We start from the raw sequence: 20,389 nt of genomic DNA on the forward strand, positions 1-20,389 counted from the left end.
CATTTTTATTAAAATAAAATAAATGCTTGAATTTGATTCATCTATAATCGATTTGTTGACATTTATTTTAATATAAAAACAGTATATCGTGATGTATTTAAACCCTCCGCACACGGCTCCAGCGATTTTCATGGGATGCGAAATCAGTCTCGTAATACGGGTCACGTGAAAATAGCTTGCGTAAGTTTATTTCTCTTATTTTCAATATGGATCCCGCTTTTTTTTCGTATAGGCTAAAAATATTCTAATATTCATATTTCACGTCTCGTTTTGCACCTAACCACAGGTTTATATCATTATAAGGGAGTACTATTGCTTTTTTCATTCTTGGCGGGAACTGTCTTTGTCATTTGGGAAACCAGAATTTCTGGTTTATAAGTAATAATAGTAATTCAGAAGTCAAACAACAAAAATCAGCGTTAATTTACAAAATTTTCACAGGACTAGTTTCGATGGTTTTACCGAACCATCATCTTCAGCTGCAAAACCGCAAATGAACAAGATAGGAAATAATGTTTAGATAAGATAAGAAAGCCTGGACAAGAATAAGCAAGTGGCACCATCTGTTGGCGAAACCAGAACTAAAACATAATTTCTCTAAAAGCCAAAGGCAAATTTGGATTGGAATTAGGATCGTTAACTAGAACAGAAAGATTTTTATGAATGTGAAATGCCTCTAGAAAATCCAGTTCTCCAATGGAAGATGTTCATCATCTTCCATTGGAGAACTGGATTTTCTTTATGTTTTAGTTCTGGTTTCGCCAACAGATGGCGCCACTTGCTTATTCTTGTCCAGGCTTTCTTATCTTATCTAAACATTATTTCCTATCTTGTTCATTTGCGGTTTTGCAGCTGAAGATGATGGTTCGGTAAAACCATCGAAACTAGTCCTGTGAAAATTTTGTAAATTAACGCTGATTTTTGTTGTTTGACTTCTGAATTAGTATTTATTCGGCGTGTTATTGTGTCTTAATTAATAATAGTAAGTAAGTATAAATAGTATTATTAGCTGTACAAATTAGTTAGCATGTAGCTCAATTTATACTTTTGCAATTCACAAAAGTTCACAACTTGTAAAATACTTAAATACATCCTAAAACAGTTCCATGCGGCATATTTTACCACACATGAGAATTACGTTTTGAATTATGTTTGTATCCACTCGATTTTATATTTCCAAAAATAATCAACCATTAATTGTCAATGTCTTTTTGCCGTCGTTAAACTTTTAAAAATTTTAAATATGTATACAAATTTTCGACGAATTACAATATTTGTATGCAGTATATTGCATAGTAGTTTAAGTTCCTAATTCTTAAAAAGGTATGAATAATTCATATTCATTATGGATATTTGCTTATAATATTAAAATGTATAATTTTTTTTAGATGGCGTCCATGTCATTAAAAAAAACAGAACATAAAAAAAGAAAATTGAAGACGAAAAAAAAAAAAAAAAAAAAAAAAAAAAAAAGAGTTTTTAATGAAAACTGAACGGAGAAATACTTTTTTATTGAGGAGAATAGTAAAGCACTTTGCTTAATTTGTAGGGACTTTGTGCCAGTTTCTAAAGACTGCAGTATAAAACAACGTTATAGTCAGAAGCATGCTGCAAAATATGATGTATATCTCAGCATTTGCCCTAAAGATAAAATAACAGAACTAAAAAAAGGGCTATCATCTGAACAATTTTTTTTTTTTTTTAAGACAGCTACTCAAAATAATAATATTGCAAAAGCAAGTTATGTCGTAGCAAATTTAATAGCGAAAAAATTAAAATCCTGTATTGATGACGAATTTATAAAAGAATATATGGAAAGAGTAGCAAACATATTTTGCCCTGAAAAAATGTTGGATTTTTCTAAAATCAGTTTATCACACAAAACTATAGCCACAAGAATTGAAGAGTTGGGGAATTCAGTTGAAAAGTTTAAAAAGCAAATGAATCAATTTTAAATTTTATTCGTTAGCCATGGACGAAAGCATTGATGTTTCTGATACGGCAAAATTGGCAATCTTTATCAGAGGAATCACTGAACATTATAATATCACGGAAGAAATGATTGCTTTAGCAATCATCGTTAAAGAACACAACAAAGTCTGTAGATTTATTCGATGCATTAAAAACGACGACGAAAAGGTTTCCCTTATCTATGAAAAAATTATCAGCTATCATAACAGATGATTATCAGTTATCATAACTGGCCATAGTTTGTAAAAATGGGAGACTCGTTAAAATGGTTAATAATGAAGCCGTCGCTGCTGGCAATATGACCTTAATGGCATATGATTGTATTGTACATCAGAGGCAATTTATGTAGAAATTTTTTTTAAATGGGAAGTGTATTAAGAGTTGTTATAAAAACATTAACTTTATAAGAGCAAAAGGACTCAATTATAGACCATTTCAAGATTTTCTCAAGGTAATGGGCACTGAATTTGCAGATGTTATTTATTATACAGAAGTAAGATGGCTCAATAAGGAGAAAATGCTCAAAAGATTTTACGATTTAAGAACTGAAATAAAAATATTTATGGAAACAAAAGGGAAATTTGTGACTGAAATTGAAGACGACGATTGGGTTTCAGGTTTAGCTTTTTTAATAGACTTAACATTTGAAAGATTTAAATTTGAGACTTTAAGGGAAAAATCAACTTATTTATAATATGTTCCAAACAATAACAGTGTTTGAAAGAAAGTTAAAATTTTGGCACAATCAAATAAAAGATTTGACGCTTCAGTACTTTGGCTGCACATATACCAGTGAATTGCACAAAATATGTAAAATATGCTGCATTAATTTTTGATTTAATTCAAGAGTTTGAAAGTAGATTCCAAGATTTTCGAAAAACTGAAGAGTATTTCAACATATTTTCTACCCCATTTTTCTCTGGAAATAAGTAAATTACCTTGAAATCTTCAAATAGAATGCATTGAACTGCAAACTAACATTCAACTGAAAACAAATTTGAAAATGTTTCTTTACTGGAGTTTTATAAAGATTACCTTCCCCGCGATAAATATCCTAATTTTCCCAATCATGCTTTATTAATACCTTCAGCTTTTGGCAGTACCTATATTTGTGAAGAATTATTTTCAAAAATGAAGCATGCGAACAACAAAAATAGGACAAAGATCACTGACAAACATATTGAAAATGCATAAAAATTGCAAACTCGTCTATTGAACCCGATATCGATTTGCTTGTTCAACAAAAGCAAATATATTCCTCTCATTAATTTGAATTTTTTCAATCTTTATGAAATCCAAACTGAATGAAACGAAACTTTTACAAATTAATAATAAATATGTCCTATACATATCTAATTCAAATTAAAAAAATTAATAATAAAAAGAAGTTAATATATTTTAATAAGACAACATAGAGTTAATTTTATTTCAATTTGTTAAAAATATTGTATGTATGCAAAGAAAAAAATCTGCAAAGCCGCAGATTTTTTTCTTTGCAATGCGGCCCTCAAACAATCATAGTTTAGACACCCATGCTCTAAAACATTCACCAGAATTTGTTCTTCAGCTTCTAAGGCATTTCTTACAAAAACATAATTTTAAAGTGGCATACCGATTGAAGTCAGACAGACTGCTAAAAATATATGCCAAGTGAAAGATGTACTTACCAATACATGCAAGACAAAAAGGTATATTCATAAATAGAGAAATAAAAATTTAACATCCCTTTTAATGCAGTAGAATATTGAAAAGGCTATCAAATATAATTTATAAATAACGTTATTAATTTTTACCTGTTTCAAAAGAAAAAAAAAATCTTTTAATGCCGTATCTGATTTGCTATAGCAGTTTGATATAGTCAGACGTTCATTTTCATTAACAGTAAATGAGAATACAGAACGAGGAAATAATTGTCATGACAAATTTTGCTGTTTTATGGACTTGGAATTATGGTATTTTTGCACTTGATTTTCTTGACAGTCATCACTGCTCTTTCTACGAACTAGTACTGTTAGTTGCAGTTATCGTATTTTTTCTTTATTTTTAACCAAATTCAGCTGATTGTTGCCTATTTCAGTATGCAGATTTCTCGCTATAATGTTTCAGAAATAAGTATTTTTCAGCAAAACATTCTTTCCCTAATCCAGCGTTCATGGCTACTTTTGTCGCCATTAATTTTTGGTGACAACACCTGATTGCTTCCTTTTCTGCCACGTGACCCCAACGCTTCCGCAGACGTACGGATAGAAGTTGAACATCGCTGAACTTCATCCGTCCGTCACCGGTCCGTCACCGGATTGCAGATGGTCAATCTTCGCTTGCTGATTGGAGAAATGCATACGCACTACATCGGCAACGCAGTAATGGAAACGGGCCTTAAGAATATTAATCTATTTACCATTAGATATTTCTGAAAAAGAAAACTGTTAACCCCTTGCCATACAGTAACTAGCATTAACGCGTAGTCGCAATTTTGGGCTAAACATGAATACAGGGGTCGGATTCGTGGTCACAGTATCAGGTCAAACTTAAAACATTACGAGTCGGCATGGTATCAGTTTGGGCCAAATATGAATACCGCAGTCCAGACTCATGATTCCCATAATGGAACTTAGACATTTTTGTGGTGAGACAGTGGCTAAAATTTTAATAAACTCGGCAAAAGTAAAGGCAAGGAGAGAAATCACAATTGTCGTTGAGTTTTCAGCATAAAGGTTTACAAGTTAATCACGATTCCTATAATCTGTCTTACAAAATAAAAGCTTCCAACACGTAGCCGGTTTTGCACTTCCTTTATCGTAAAAGCGTCCAATGTTTTGGAAATTCTGAGCTTCATAGCCTTACAAAAATATACCAAGGGCGTGACATGTACATTTTACATTTACTATTAACCACAGTATCACCTATGTAACTATTACGCCTGATAAAATTACACTTGCTTTTTAGCCCAAAACAAGATTTTTATGAAAAAATTTTGCACACGATATTTTTAATGCAAACATTAAATATGTGTTTTAAATACTGCAGGATTTATATCTAATCTAATAGACGTGGCGGCAATTGCGAAGAGTATATTCAAAATTTGTGTCTGAATTTTATTCTTATTTTATATTCTGAATGCTCCATAAAGGATAAAAGTTGCTCACAAATATAAATGCTCTCAACAAGAGATATCATGAATATATCATTTCCTCAAAGTACTAAACCTTTTACTTAGATAAGTACAATTTATAGAAGTTCTATTAAATAAACTTATGCTGCATAAAGATTTCAACTTTATATATTTCATTTGCCAATTCTCATGTAAGCCTGATGTCCACTGGGAATGCAGCAGCAAATATTCTGAAACGTAAATGTTATTTTAAGAAACTGAAATTTATTCTAAAAAAATCTTCAAATAATGATGGATGCAGCATACTTTCTGCTCTTTACATGAGGCAAAACTCAGAATGAAGTGGATTAGTGCTCTTAACGCATTTGCCCCTGTCTGACACGGGCGAAAGTTACCGACAAATTTGCACATGCCCGTGTTTCAGACGGCCGCTCTTGTATTTCGCGTCATTTTATTTTTAATGCCCGTCTGAGATCCGCTCCAGTAAAAATAGATAGGCTACATTATAATTAAACTTAACATAGATGGCACCACTATGCAGCATTTTCCTTGTGTAAACCAAGCGGTTATAAGTTTGCTAGAAATTCTTTATTATAAAGCAGTTGTTTGGTGTGGAAAAGGTAATATATCCATTTTTATTACGTAAAATATAAAAATAACAGTTAACCACAAATTAACTTTTACTAAGCGTTTTTGTAATTGTTTGGAAAAAGTTATCTGATAATGAGCGGCTCTGACGATGATGATTTTGAATATGCCAACTTATCAGACAATTTCAGCGATTAAAGTGATGATTTCTTGAATAATGGAAGTGAATCGGAAGATAATGATGACGATATTTTGGATATAGCAAGAAAGAAACTGGTATCAAAATTAGTACAAATCAACCAAACGTTGCACCACCGATATTTCGATTTGAAGCAAACCCTGGCTGTTCTTTTACTTTGACAGACTGCTATGATGTTTTGTCACACTTTGAATTATTTTTTGATAACTATTTCATGGACATAATTCTAACTGAAACAAATAGATATGCATTTCAACATCCAGGATCATCACAGAACCAATGGTCACCGATTACCATGGAAGAATTATATATTTTTTAAGCCATATTTATACTACAAGGTATAATTAGAAAGCCTGAAATAAGGATGTATTGGTCAAAAGTTGAAATTTTTCAATCACCTATTTTGCTCGAGCTCCTTAGTTTTCGTTGTTATTCTGAGATAAAAAGATATCTTCACTTGTCTAACAATGAAACTTACGATGCTGAGATTCACCCCCATCCCAAGCTCAATAAGATATGGCCTGTATTTGGCCATATAAATAAAAAGTGTTCTTCTCTATATACACCGGAAAGAGATATCACAATAGACGAAAGTCTAATACTGTATAAAGGGCGAATAAAATGGAAGCAATATATACCACTTAAACGATCTCGTTTCGGAATAAAGATGTACCTTCTTTGCGAATCAAAAACAGGTTACTTATATTCATCCATTATATATATCGGAAAAGGAACGAATATGAGCGATGCATATCGAGAAATGCCGGTATCAGCTCAGGTGGTGGTGTCACTGGTTGAACCATTATTAGATAAAGGGGGTACTTTTTGACGATTGACAACTTTTATACTTCTCCTTAATTAGCGGATTTCCTAGTAAAACGCCAAACAGATACCTACGGTACTCTGAAAAGTATCAGAAAAGAAGTTCCATCTGAAATTAGAAATAAAAAATTGAAAAAGGGTGATCTTATAGCGTTTCAAAGAGGGAAAGTAATGGTGATGAAGTGGAAGGACAAAAAATATGTCTGTATGCTTTCAACAATCCATAACACACAGCAGGAAAATACAAGTAAAACAGCCAATGACAGTACTCAAATAAAGAAGCCGAAAGCTGTAATTGATAACAATGGGAGGCGTTGATCGGCTTCTCCACGATTACCCAACAAGAAAACAAAGAAAAATGTACTATAAGAAAATAGTTTTCCATCTTGTGGATATATCCGTATGGAATTCATTTGTACTATTAAAAAAAAAATAATAATAATAATAATAAAAGGGGGGGAGGAAAACGGGACCATTTGGAATTCCGTAAAATGCTTGTGGAAAAATTAATTGAAAAATACCATTCAAAAGTGTTACCCAAAAGAATACGCCGGCCTGATTACCGACCTGGGCCTTTGGGACTAACCGAAAGGCTCTTCCCTGAATTTGTACCACCGACAGAAAAGAAAGCGGGCCCTTGTAGAAATTACGCCGTTTCTTGCAGTAAAAAAGATGAGAGGGGTAAAAAGATAAGGAAAGAAACAAGATACTATTGCAGGAAATGTAATGTTGGACTTTGTGCAGTACCATGCTTCATTGGTATATCATACCACACTGAATTTTTAGTCATTCTTATGCTTGCAAGTATGACAATTTGATTTTAATAATTTGAAATTCAAAGTAAACATGTAATCAAATCGTTTGTATAATACATATATTTATTCAATATCTTTTTATCTATTTTTAATATCTTGTTTTACGGGATAAATACCTAATTAAAACGTAAAGTATGTATGCATTATGCACGTATGTAACAAATTATTTTTTGAAATTATAAGTTACTGCTCTTTCCACAAAAAATCACCAAACTACAATAAGGTGGTTGCGCTTCTACGTATGTAAACATTAATAAAAAAAAATCGGACTTTATAAATGTTAAGATACACACACATATATATATGTATATTGTAATACAAACTCAAAAATCCAATTTGGTAACTGTTTATATCAAACTTTACGGCTCGTACAATAGTACGTTATTTTCTGTTTGCGGCATAATGCACATTTCCTCATCTTTCTCATTACACTTTTCTCTTGCGGCACACTTGTTGAGAAACTCTAGTTTATAATAATGTAGTGCATTGAATAAAAATCTATTTTCCCCAGAACGCCTCCATAACAGTAATCTGTCAAAGATTTTGGCACGAACCGACAAGTTAGCGGCAGTTCGAAAACACAGAAACTTTCATAAGGAATGCTCGCCATAAAGGCTTTCGCATCTTTATGAAAGTTACTTTTTAGGAGTTAAAGCTGATATTCAGAAAGTGTGGAAGCTTTTATACTGGAGCATCTTTATGAAGGTTTCTGTCTTTTCGAATGCTGGCCGTCTCACAAAAGACGCCGGCACCTTTGACGGCCAGTATTATAAAGTGAACCTTTTTGTCTAATCATCAAATTCAAGATAAAGTTACCTGTTTGCAAAAGATGTAGCTAATGCACTTGCACACACTAAAGCACTTGAACTTGACAAACCAGATGAAGGTGGTATTATTCCTTTAACAACAACATCCAAACCTTTGAAAGGTATGTCGTATTTCTCTGCGATGCCTCTGAACCCACAAATGAAGTAATGATACCAACGAGGAGAAGATGTATCGATATTTAAATCCTTAACTGAAGAAGAAAATTTTTCATATTTATCACCATGGAAATTAATAAGATTTAAAATATCACCATAATTTATTCCAACAGCCAACACAATATCTTGATCTATCGCCATAGGCAGGACAGAAAATCCACAGTAATCAATATGTTCACCGATCAAGTTCACTCTACCTGGCACTCTGGCAAAAAATTGCGGCGAGCTACCAAAACATGACGTAAAATACTTCGCTATTTCATGATATTTAGTTTCGTTATTAGCTTTATGTACTGGAAGAACAGGAACACAATCCATGTTGCATTAACCTGGAAAAAAAAAAGGCCTATATTAGTAAAAATGCATTTAACAATCCGAACGTCACATTCAGAAATTATCTTAAGAGAAAAAAAAAAAAAAAAAAAAGACATGCAATCAGCATATCATTTATATTTGAAAACATTCACTATAATATAGTACAGTCATGCCTTGATAACGAACGCAATGCGTTCCAGGCGGCATCCCCTGAATCTGAGTCTAGGGTGTGCTGTTTCAGGACGGCGTTGCCTAGGAATTACCCAGACACTATCCAATAATAAAGCTTTAAACGTAAAAATTACAATGCAAACTTTAATACTATAAATTTCCCATCCACAAAGCGTTATCACACTTACCTCCTTCCCTGCATCTGAATAGCATTACATTTCCGTTAAGTCTTATCTTTCTTATGTCAATTCCAATAATTGCTAATGTACACTACGCTAATTATCAGCCTTTACAAATTTTTAAAGCTGATCAGAGTTAAAAATAGTATGTTATATAAGAATTTACGTGAACACTTGATTTTTGAACCAAAATATGCTTAAAACTACCAAAAGATTATTAATCGAAGAGACTACTAAAATTTTAAAATATAATGTGCATACTTTCTAATTTCTTCTCGACCATATCATAAAAATCTAATTCTTTTTCCTTTATTTTGCTCAGTTTAAATTTCTGCTACACATAGAATCCCGTTCCTGTTTCATTTAAATTTAGAAAACGGCTGCTCTGTCCTTACCAGCGGAAAATTGTTTCACAGAATACGCATGAGGATTAGCCGTCCAAGGGTAGAAATACTTTTTTTTTTAGGATGCCTTCGTGGAGGACTTTCTAAGGGAAACTGGTTCATATATATGTTACACTGAAGGTATATTTATTTGGTATATTTAATTATGGCAAAGCACACTAGGGCTATCTGCCTAAGGGGAGGGATGCCTTCGTGGAGAACTTTCTAAGGGGAACTGGCTCGTATACACGTTACACATGGGGAAAACCACGAAAACACCCATGCAGCCAGCCCGTTCGCGGGATTCGAACCTCGGACCCAACTACCAGTGTTCGGCGACTTTACCGCTCGTTACACTGAAGAAAAAGTACGATAACGCCCATGCCGTTCGCGGAATTCAAACCTCGGACCGAGCTAATAGTGTTTAGCGACTTTACCGCTCGGCCGCTGGTGGGACTAATTTACCTTCACGGAGGACTTTCTAAGCGAAATTGATCCGTATTTATATTACACAGAAGAAAATTTTAAAAAATACCTGCAGCCGGTCGTTGTATCGTTTTATATGCACAAAAACAAAAAATAACCAAAAACACAATAACCTACTACACACTATATAAAGGCCATTCCTTATCTGAAGACTAACGGAGATTGATATTTTCCTTATTTGTGTTGTTTTTAACTTGCCTTTTTTACTTTATTGTTTAGTGTTTCATAAATGTTTTAAGTTATATTCTTTAACATGTTTTGCACTTTTTTACATTGCACTTTGCATGGGGATCTAAGCCAGAGGGATAAATGTCTGTAATCCATGGAGGTAGGAAGTGAGATTGACTGGCCCTAAACAGGTTTCTCCCGTACCCTGCTCTGAAGCACTGGCGATCCCTACGTGGCGACCAAAGCATTGGGTCATTTACCATTAAGTTCAATGGGTTTTGACGCGATCGGATGTAAATATTTTGTAATTACGTCGTAAATATACATATAAATGTACATTTTTTTTTCCACAACACTTCAGAGTCCTAAGTATATGAAAACAACATATTTTTAATAAACATTTCATTCTGAACGGAATTAAATGCTATACTTTTCGCAAAACACTTTTCTCAAAATGGTTTAATTTGAATGAAATATTTTCACAAGTTTTCGCTAATTACATTAGAAAAAAAAAATTTAAGGTAATTCGATTAAGGTACAAAAATTAAGATCAAAGTTTATTGTATTATTAATATTAAAATTTTGCTTTATTTCTTTTCTATTTATAGAGCTTCTTCCTAAAATACTTTCTTAAATATGACATGATTTTTTGGCTTCTGAGGCATCTTCTGAGGCTAAATCGAAAAATATAAGTCAATTTATAATTAATGCTCTATTCGGTTCATTTTAAATTAGAGAATTATTAGAAATTAGCGAAATACCTTAAATAGTACTTAACTTTCTCTGAACATTTCTGAAAGGGAATAAAATAAGGATTTTTTTAAGTATTATTTAAAACTTGTAACTGAGTTATTATAAAATGTAAGGGGAATAATTCTTTTAATTATATTTATCAGATTTTTTTTACCATTAATTTCAACAATACATATTCAAAACTATTGCTTTCTTAAGTGCGCATCTCATAGCATTTGCTTTTACAATGCCTTTTAACAGATTGCTTTCCAGTACGAACAATTCTTGCTTAAATAGTTTTATAACGTATTTGTCAACAGGATTTCAATTTATGTTTAGAATTCAATACTAAGGTTATTATATATTTATATAACATTTATAATCGTTATAAATTAGATACATTTAATAATTAGATTTCTTCACAGTTGTTTATAAATGAATAAATTCTTCATTTCAAATACATTTATAAGTAATTTAATGAATATTTATGTATTTTGTTAAAGGCAGATACATGCTTTTTGCAAGTACATGCATAAATACCCATACATATTTCATATTTTTCATTTCCGGCATGTGCAAATCTTTAATTTCTGTGCATTCACTATATTTTATTTTTAATTAACCCAAATAAGTAAAACGTGTAAGCCCAAAGGGATTATTTTTCAGATATATAAAATTAAAATGATGAGTTTAAAATGAGCAGCAGTAAAGCCTCTACTCTGAAAAAATTTAAAAGGTACATGTTACAATAATAAATGGATGTAAAAAAAATTTATTTTATTTAAAACATTTTGGCGTCTGGAGCATAAAAGTAGCGAATACTCTATCAAGGGTATCGAAAGACGTATACAATTTTAAAGGTACCGTAAGGTATTTTTCATTCTTTAAGCATAACATTTTTGTTAAAATTTATATTTTTGTAGTTCAACAGCTTAGAATTTTATAAAACAAATTCATAATCAAAATCGCTGTAGTTAGTTATCGAAAAATAACCAAGATGTGATTTTCGCGTAAATGTCACTAAACTATACAAATTGCTATTATCCATCACACTATGAATGTTTCTTTCATGCGAAAGTGTCCCTTTTTCGATTTTTATGGAACTGTCGTATGTCGAAATACTATCAGAACACTGTCAAGCGAGCTTCTGAATGTAAACAAAGAATACCCCATCTGGTGACCGAAAGTAGATAAAAAGTGGGGGTTCTGCGACACGGGGTGTGAGGTGTGGGCGTGGTCAATGACGTCACACAGAAGGCGGGGGCAAAGGCAACGTCATCACAATAGGAGGCGTGGTCACGAGTGGAGTTGAGGTGTTGGTAGATTGCTGATTGAGTTATAGACCTCCTGCTTTTCATTTAAAGTTAGTTTTTTTTAAATTGGCAACGGGGTCATGGCATCCTCTAGGGATGAAAAATGAAAATAATCTATTTAGGAATTTCTCATGGCGTCCTCTAGGGACGAAAAAAGAAAATAATTTATTTTAGAAATTTCTTTTTAAAAAAAAATGTTCTATTATTCAAAATATAGAATTGAACTCTCAAACTAAATATCTCACCAGCTCAGTAGTTTGAAGATTTTAACCACTAAGCTGATGTGATACATTCAGATTCAGGTAAAAAAGCCTATATAAGAAAATGGAATCTGAATCGCCTCATCAATTTATTCTGATACTTTTATCCTTTCTAGTTTTCCATGAAACTTTAACTTATTTCTCAGGTTTTCTGTTTCATAATAACATACTCATTTACTGTCATATTTTTTTAATACTTAACGTTTCTAATTTGTACTATTTTATTTAATTTCCACATACTATTTTTTTTTTCATACCTTTCATAAATTTCAGAATACCCTGATTTTTAACTTATACGTTATATTTCACAAACGTTCCCGCACGTGCTGTTTACTTGTTACATTACTTAATTTTAGATGCAATTTCACACTTTTTTTAACGTTATAATGTTCAATATTTTCTGAATTTTAACTTCATTTACTCTTTTTAAACCATTCTAGTATTCCATACACACTTTAACTTAGTGGTTTGAAATTCTATTTAAAAAGAAACGTTTATTTTTCGTGATCTTAGTTCTTTTACTAAATTGTCTACAGAATTTCTAATTTCTTTCACATGTTCAACAATATCTTCCTTACATTACCGAATATTTTTTTTAAAAACGTAAGTCTATAACTCTTAATTGCTTTTTTTACGTTCACGATTTCCCTTCTGTGTTTATATTTCTTAATTCTAGTTTAACTTATTTAATATATAATATATATAATGTTTTTATTTCCGTGTCATAACTCGTAATTCCAACATTTTATCCCTTTTTATTCATTTTAACGATATGAATTGTTTTCATTTACTCCATATTCAAACATTTCCTTTCAATTTTTAAAATACTTGTTTTATTCTCCGATCATAATAGATCATCTACAGGTTTTACTCAGAAATTTCCATTCACAACTTTACAGTTTAATACCATTTATATCTAAATGCATTTCTTTCTCATATAGTTTTATGGTCTTCAAAGTTTCTAACATCATGTTTAGTTTTAAATCCCGATTACCTTTAAGTGTGTTGATAATTTTCATTTCTAATTTTACAACCACGTTCAGTGTTTCATCCACACATACCAAAATATTTCTTACATTTTCTGATATTTAGTCTATGTCATATTTCAGTACTTCAAATGAATTTACACTGCTCACACTATTATTTTTTCATGTTTTAGAGACACTGACTATACTAATTTTACTATTTTTCCTGCACTAATTGCACCTATGTCAGCACTCATGATAAACTAGCAATTGTTTTACATCACATGCATAAAGAAATTCTTAAAACCAACTTTTTCAATATCGTACTCAAATTACTGTTTTCCAGATGGGAATTACCAGTATTCTTTGGTTTTACTCTGTTACATCTTTTTAAATTTTAACATCTTACTTTTAATTCTAACATACATCTTTTGAACAGTTTTTTCTTTTAATGATAGCCTTACCTTATTTGTTCAAATTAATTCTTTCATTCACCTTCTTTACTACCTTTCAATACCTTCATAATTCACTATGCAAACGCAATGTCTTTCCCTGACATTCCGTTTAATAATACTACAAGTTTCGTTAATTGACAAAAAGCGAATTATATCTCAGTTCAAAATAGAACTACTATATTTTTGCACAAATATTACCTTTATCCATTCAAGACACCCCTTAACCTGTAACTGACGCTGCACACTTCTGTATGTATTGTCAAACTTGGAATAGCAACAACAACCTTAAGATAATACATTCTTTCGCGTATGATTATCAGAGTTTTAGAAATTTTCCATTACTCTATCATGATAAGTGGATGATGCTTTTAAGATTCTCCTTATGCATATATGTAATATCGAGGTTCAGAATAACAACATTAGGACACTATAACTCTTTCCCACTATCCTATCATGATTATTTTTACACATATGACGCCGGAAAGACTGGCTTCACAAACAAGACATGACAAGAATGTATTACGATAAGTGTTGATGAAATCATTTCGTTAATGTATTTTTTAGATAATTTTTACTATTTAAGAATGCTACGTATTTCTATATCATTCAGAATTGTCGTTAGATTCAAAAGCGAATATGAGGAATATATGTGATACAGAGTTAAATGTGGAATTATACGAAGAATTTTATTCACGAAATGAAGCTGATATTTTGCTAGATGAACTATCAAATTATGATTTTAAAAATATTAGTTTTGAAATTAATGGGACTCAGTATGTTCCACGAAGAAAAGTACTCGGTTTTGGTGATGAAGGACTTAGTTACGAATTCTCTGGAACGAGCATTTGTGCAGAACCATGGACTCAAACTCTTCTAAATGTAAAAGATTATGTTGAAACGATAACTGGCAAAAAATATAATTTTGCTTTATTGAACTATTATCCTGACGGAGTGACGAAAATTTCAACGCATAAAGACAATGAAACTTGTCTCGAACCTGAAAGTGATATACCTATCGTCAGTTTAGGTGCAAAACGTCAAATGGTATTTACCAGGCGAAATTTCACATCTCGAAGCGTGGACTTAACTCGTGGAACTCTCCTTGTAATGAAACCCCCAACGAATCAATTTTGGATGCATGGAATACCCTCTCAACCTGACGTTAAAGATCCTAGAATTAGTATCACATTCCGAAACATAAAAATTTCGAAAATTAAAAAACGACGCTTGGAAGATAATGAGGATGAACTTCCAGAGGATGACTGGTTTGCCCACTATATGAAATCTGTTCCTGAAAATATCTTCATGCCGAATAATCGAGAACAGAAAAAAGAAAGTTCGAAGTTGATTGCACAGTGGACTCTTGGTTGGGGATATTTTGTGTCCAAAAATCAGTTTGAAAACAGAATGAACATTCATCTACGTGAATGTGTGGAACAAAATAAAATATTATACCCTACTACACGCGGTGTTGTTATAACTCCTGCAACATGGCAAGAATTTTCCTCAAAAATATATGAATTTAATCTTGTCTATACGAGTGCCAGCATCATTTGCAATAATGAGTTGGTAGTTTTCAACAAAGAAGGTGAGTGTATTTTTCAACAAGTTTTTAAACAAGATGAAAATTCTTTTAAACTAAAACCTACGTACCTAAAAGTAAACTGTGATATTTTAAAAAATTGAAAGAAATTATTCCTGATGTATCTAATACTTTATATAAAAGTATTTTTGAAATTATTTTACCGTTGCAAATCAAATGTAAAAACAATTGTTCGGATATGGCAAGTGATGATGATGAACTTTTTAAAGAACTCATAAACTCTATCAAAACTGAATTAAATTCAGTGATTAAAAAACTATTTAAATACGAAGGTTGCATTGTAAATCATCCTTCACAAACAAGACATGATTGCATTATAATAAGTGTTGATAATAGAATTAAATATATTGGTGAAGATATATTTTTATGTATTAATTTTAAAAATATAAGAGATTCTTTAAGGCAGAAAAAAATTTTTCATTTATTTTGTGATAGGTTTTTTGAATTGAAATGTTATGAAGATTATAAAAATGCATTAATATAAGTACAGCTATTCTATTTAAATTTCTGTGTTTGTTTCATGTTATGACTATTTTTTTTCCTTATGTTTTTTTTTAATAGAAATATATTGAAATTTTAGTTTTAATTTTAAAGCAAACATGTATATCAAATGTCAGTAAATGGATATTGCTGTTAATTTGATGTTAATTAATGTAAGAAAATTCTAAGTATTTTAAGTGTAATACAGAAACTTGTTCTTTGGAAATAAATAAATGTATTTAAATAGAAAAGCTTCTTGGTGAAATGAATGTATTTTTATTTTTTATAACAATTTTTTTAAGTATTGTATGTTTACAGTGCAGTATATGCTTCAAGTGATTCACTCGTGTTAAAAATTTAAGAGTTTATGAAGCGATTATTCGCTGAACTTATGTGATATATTTGTAAGGTTTCTTGAATACGAGTAATCTGAAGAGATATTTGAAATCTCATGAAAGAAACATCAGATGTAGTGTATGTCCTAAGAAATTATTTAAGTTTATAGTTTGAAAAGTCGCGAAGCTTCTCGTCTTAGAATTTTGTAGTGAATAATCACAAGTTCTTTTCATGTAAAAAGGATATGAAAACTTATAAAGTTACTTTTAAGAGTAAATCATGATAAAAAATATTTAGTGAGCATAAGAATTTAAAACAATATGAATCTTTACATCGTATTGAATGTTCGGACATTTTTTCAAGTAAAACAGAATTTGAAGAAAATCTCACGAACCTTTTTTTTTTTTTAATTTTGCTGGTGTCAAAAGAAACAGAAATATGCTGATGATGATGTTTTGAAACAGCATGATACTTCTCTTCTTATAAATTGCATCCATTGTTTACAAGTGTTTAAAAGAAAAAGTGATCTCTTACACCACATTCGAATGCGACATGGTTTGATGCGAATCTTACAAAAACGAAGAAACGTTGACATCGTTAATACATGCGTCTTCTAAAATCGCAAGTCTTAATAGTATGTTCGCAATTGAATCGATTTGCTAGAACATAGAAAATGATCATGTCTTAGATGTACTTCTTGAATATATAAAATTGTAGTTAGTAGGGAAAAAATGAGTTATGATGTAGTTTCACACTGAGTTATGATATCGGTGTTTGAAATCGTAATCAATAGTTACATTTAAAATGTGTCGTGAGTGTGAAAATGCAGAAATAAAAGAGCTTTGGCGAATTTAATAAACGTGGTTCAATGTGGTTGATGGAAAAATTTGTTCCATGTGAATTAAATAGTGTAAGATATGAACCTCTTTCTCTCAATAGTTAATTATTCAATTGTAAGACAATTAAACTTTAAATATATATGCATATAGTACATGTAATGATTAATATTACATTGATTAATGTAAATAACTGATGATATGTGTATTAACATAGTGAATGTTCGCTTTTATGAAGTTCTAAGCATTACTTTAAATACCATTCATAAAAATTTTTTTCTTATATATACAAACATGACAATATCTATTGAGTTTTCGTTTATTCTTTGGAATGTATGAAAGTTTAAATATTTTTTTTTAATTTAATGTAGATTGGAGTAAAATATCTGTATCTTTCTTCATTTCAATCGGTAATATCTGTATGCTGGTAAAGGTACGTATGTTCGTAAGAAGTATACTGTGTCACATTTTTGACAATCTTCTTTCATTCATATTAGCTAATAAAAGAATTATTGAAGTTAGTAAAGCAATGAAAATCCACGTTATTAAAAGAAAACTCTAAAAGCATTTACATTTCCAGAAATATATCAAAGTTCCTTTTCTTAAAAACAGCAGGTGTATCGTAGTTTTTATTTCGTTAAAAGCTGAACTTGTAAAATAAAAATTTTCTATTAGTGTAAGGTAAACAAAAAGAAAATCAAGAGACAATCCGTATCATGAATGAAATTCAAGTCTTACATCGGATTAAAAAGAAATATTCTGAATCTAAATGTTTATGCCTATTTAGCACAAAATGTGTTTATTTGTGTTATAAATTTAACTAAAACCATTCTTATAACAGTATGTTGCCTTTAAACTGGGTAAAAGTGTTAAGTATATTTTCTGATGGTATTGATATACTTGTCAAAGAAGTTCTAGAAACCTCAAATGTCGAAAGATCATGTGATAAGAGTCTCCTTTCCTATCGCTACGTCAGTTACAGGTTAAGGGGTGGCTTGAATGGATAAAGGTAATGTTTGTGCAAAAATATAGTAGTTCAATTTTGAACTGAGAAATAATTCGCTTTTTGTCAATTAACGAAACTTGTAGTATTATTAAACGGAATGTCAGTGAAAGACATTGCGTTTGCATAGTGAATTATGAAGGTACTGAAAGGTAGTAAAGGTGAATGAAAGAATTAATTTGAACAAATAAGGTAAGGCTATCATTAAAAGAAAAAACTGTTCAAAAGATGTATGTTAGAATTAAAAGTAAGATGTTAAAATTTAAAAAGATGTAACAGAGTAAAACCAAAGAATACTGGTAATTCCCATCTGGAAAACAGTAATTTGAGTACGATATTGAAAAAGTTGGTTTTAAGAATTTCTTTATGCATGTGATGTAAAACAATTGCTAGTTTATCATGAGTGCTGACATAGGTGCAATTAGTGCAGGAAAAATAGTAAAATTAGTATAGTCAGTGTCTCTAAAACATGAAAAAATAATAGTGTGAGCAGTGTAAATTCATTTGAAGTACTGAAATATGACATAGACTAAATATCAGAAAATGTAAGAAATATTTTGGTATGTGTGGATGAAACACTGAACGTGGTTGTAAAATTAGAAATGAAAATTATCAACACACTTAAAGGTAATCGGGATTTAAAACTAAACATGATGTTAGAAACTTTGAAGACCATAAAACTATATGAGAAAGAAATGCATTTAGATATAAATGGTATTAAACTGTAAAGTTGTGAATGGAAATTTCTGAGTAAAACCTGTAGATGATCTATTATGATCGGAGAATAAAACAAGTATTTTAAAAATTGAAAGGAAATGTTTGAATATGGAGTAAATGAAAACAATTCATATCGTTAAAATGAATAAAAAGGGATAAAATGTTGGAATTACGAGTTATGACACGGAAATAAAAACATTATATATATTATATATTAAATAAGTTAAACTAGAATTAAGAAATATAAACACAGAAGGGAAATCGTGAACGTAAAAAAAGCAATTAAGAGTTATAGACTTACGTTTTTAAAAAAAATATTCGGTAATGTAAGGAAGATATTGTTGAACATGTGAAAGAAATTAGAAATTCTGTAGACAATTTAGTAAAAGAACTAAGATCACGAAAAATAAACGTTTCTTTTTAAATAGAATTTCAAACCACTAAGTTAAAGTGTGTATGGAATACTAGAATGGTTTAAAAAAAGTAAATGAAGTTAAAATTCAGAAAATATTGAACATTATAACGTTAAAAAAAGTGTGAAATTGCATCTAAAATTAAGTAATGTAACAAGTAAACAGCACGTGCGGGAACGTTTGTGAAATATAACGTATAAGTTAAAAATCAGGGTATTCTGAAATTTATGAAAGGTATGAAAAAAAAATAGTATGTGGAAATTAAATAAAATAGTACAAATTAGAAACGTTAAGTATTAAAAAAATATGACAGTAAATGAATATGTTATTATGAAACAGAAAACCTGAGAAATAAGTTAAAGTTTCATGGAAAACTAGAAAGGATAAAAGTATCAGAATAAATTGATGAGGCGATTCAGATTCCATTTTCTTATATAGGCTTTTTTACCTGAATCTGAATGTATCACATCAGCTTAGTGGTTAAAATCTTCAAACTACTGAGCTGGTGAGATATTTAGTTTGAGAGTTCAATTCTATATTTTGAATAATAGAACATTTTTTTTAAAAAAGAAATTTCTAAAATAAATTATTTTCTTTTTTCGTCCCTAGAGGACGCCATGAGAAATTCCTAAATAGATTATTTTCATTTTTCATCCCTAGAGGATGCCATGACCCCGTTGCCAATTTAAAAAAAACTAACTTTAAATGAAAAGCAGGAGGTCTATAACTCAATCAGCAATCTACCAACACCTCAACTCCACTCGTGACCACGCCTCCTATTGTGATGACGTTGCCTTTGGTCCCGCCTTCTGTGTGACGTCACTGACTACGCCCACACCTCACACCCCGTGTCGCAGAACCCCCACTTTTTATCTACTACCGAAGCTTCGAAGCAGTGCTTCACTCCTAGTGCCGGTTGGCCACTCCTTCCTTTCTTACCTCCATGCCTTAATCTGGGGTGGGTAACTAAGAAGGGATTCGAACACTCCCAGCAAAATACTCCAGCAGTCGAATCTCGACGACGTGGTTGGCTCCATGACCCCTTTCTTGTCTTTTTCATATGTAACATGAAAAAGATCCAGCA

The 20,389-nt window shown here is 31.0% G+C and overlaps 1 protein-coding gene across 3 annotated transcripts in view; it reads right to left on the reverse strand.

Annotated features, from left to right (window-relative positions):
* Galk (N-acetylgalactosamine kinase) overlaps positions 1-20,389 on the reverse strand; it is an 88,269-nt gene that overhangs the window by 49,970 nt on the left and 17,910 nt on the right. For all 3 annotated transcript variants that reach the window (XR_015038588.1, XR_015038589.1, XM_085807887.1), the window contains exon 2: positions 8,324-8,819. Coding sequence is in view for 1 of the 3 variants with exons in the window: in XM_085807887.1 (XP_085664013.1) it covers positions 8,324-8,808 (485 nt within the window). In the remaining 2 variants the exon portion in view is untranslated. The remainder of the gene's footprint in view (positions 1-8,323; positions 8,820-20,389) is intronic.

The sequence above is a fragment of the Stegodyphus dumicola genome, chromosome X1, assembly GCF_044657685.1.
Source record: "Stegodyphus dumicola isolate Sdum_Otavi_A_Nest chromosome X1, ASM4465768v1".
Classification (NCBI taxonomy): domain Eukaryota; kingdom Metazoa; phylum Arthropoda; class Arachnida; order Araneae; family Eresidae; genus Stegodyphus; species Stegodyphus dumicola.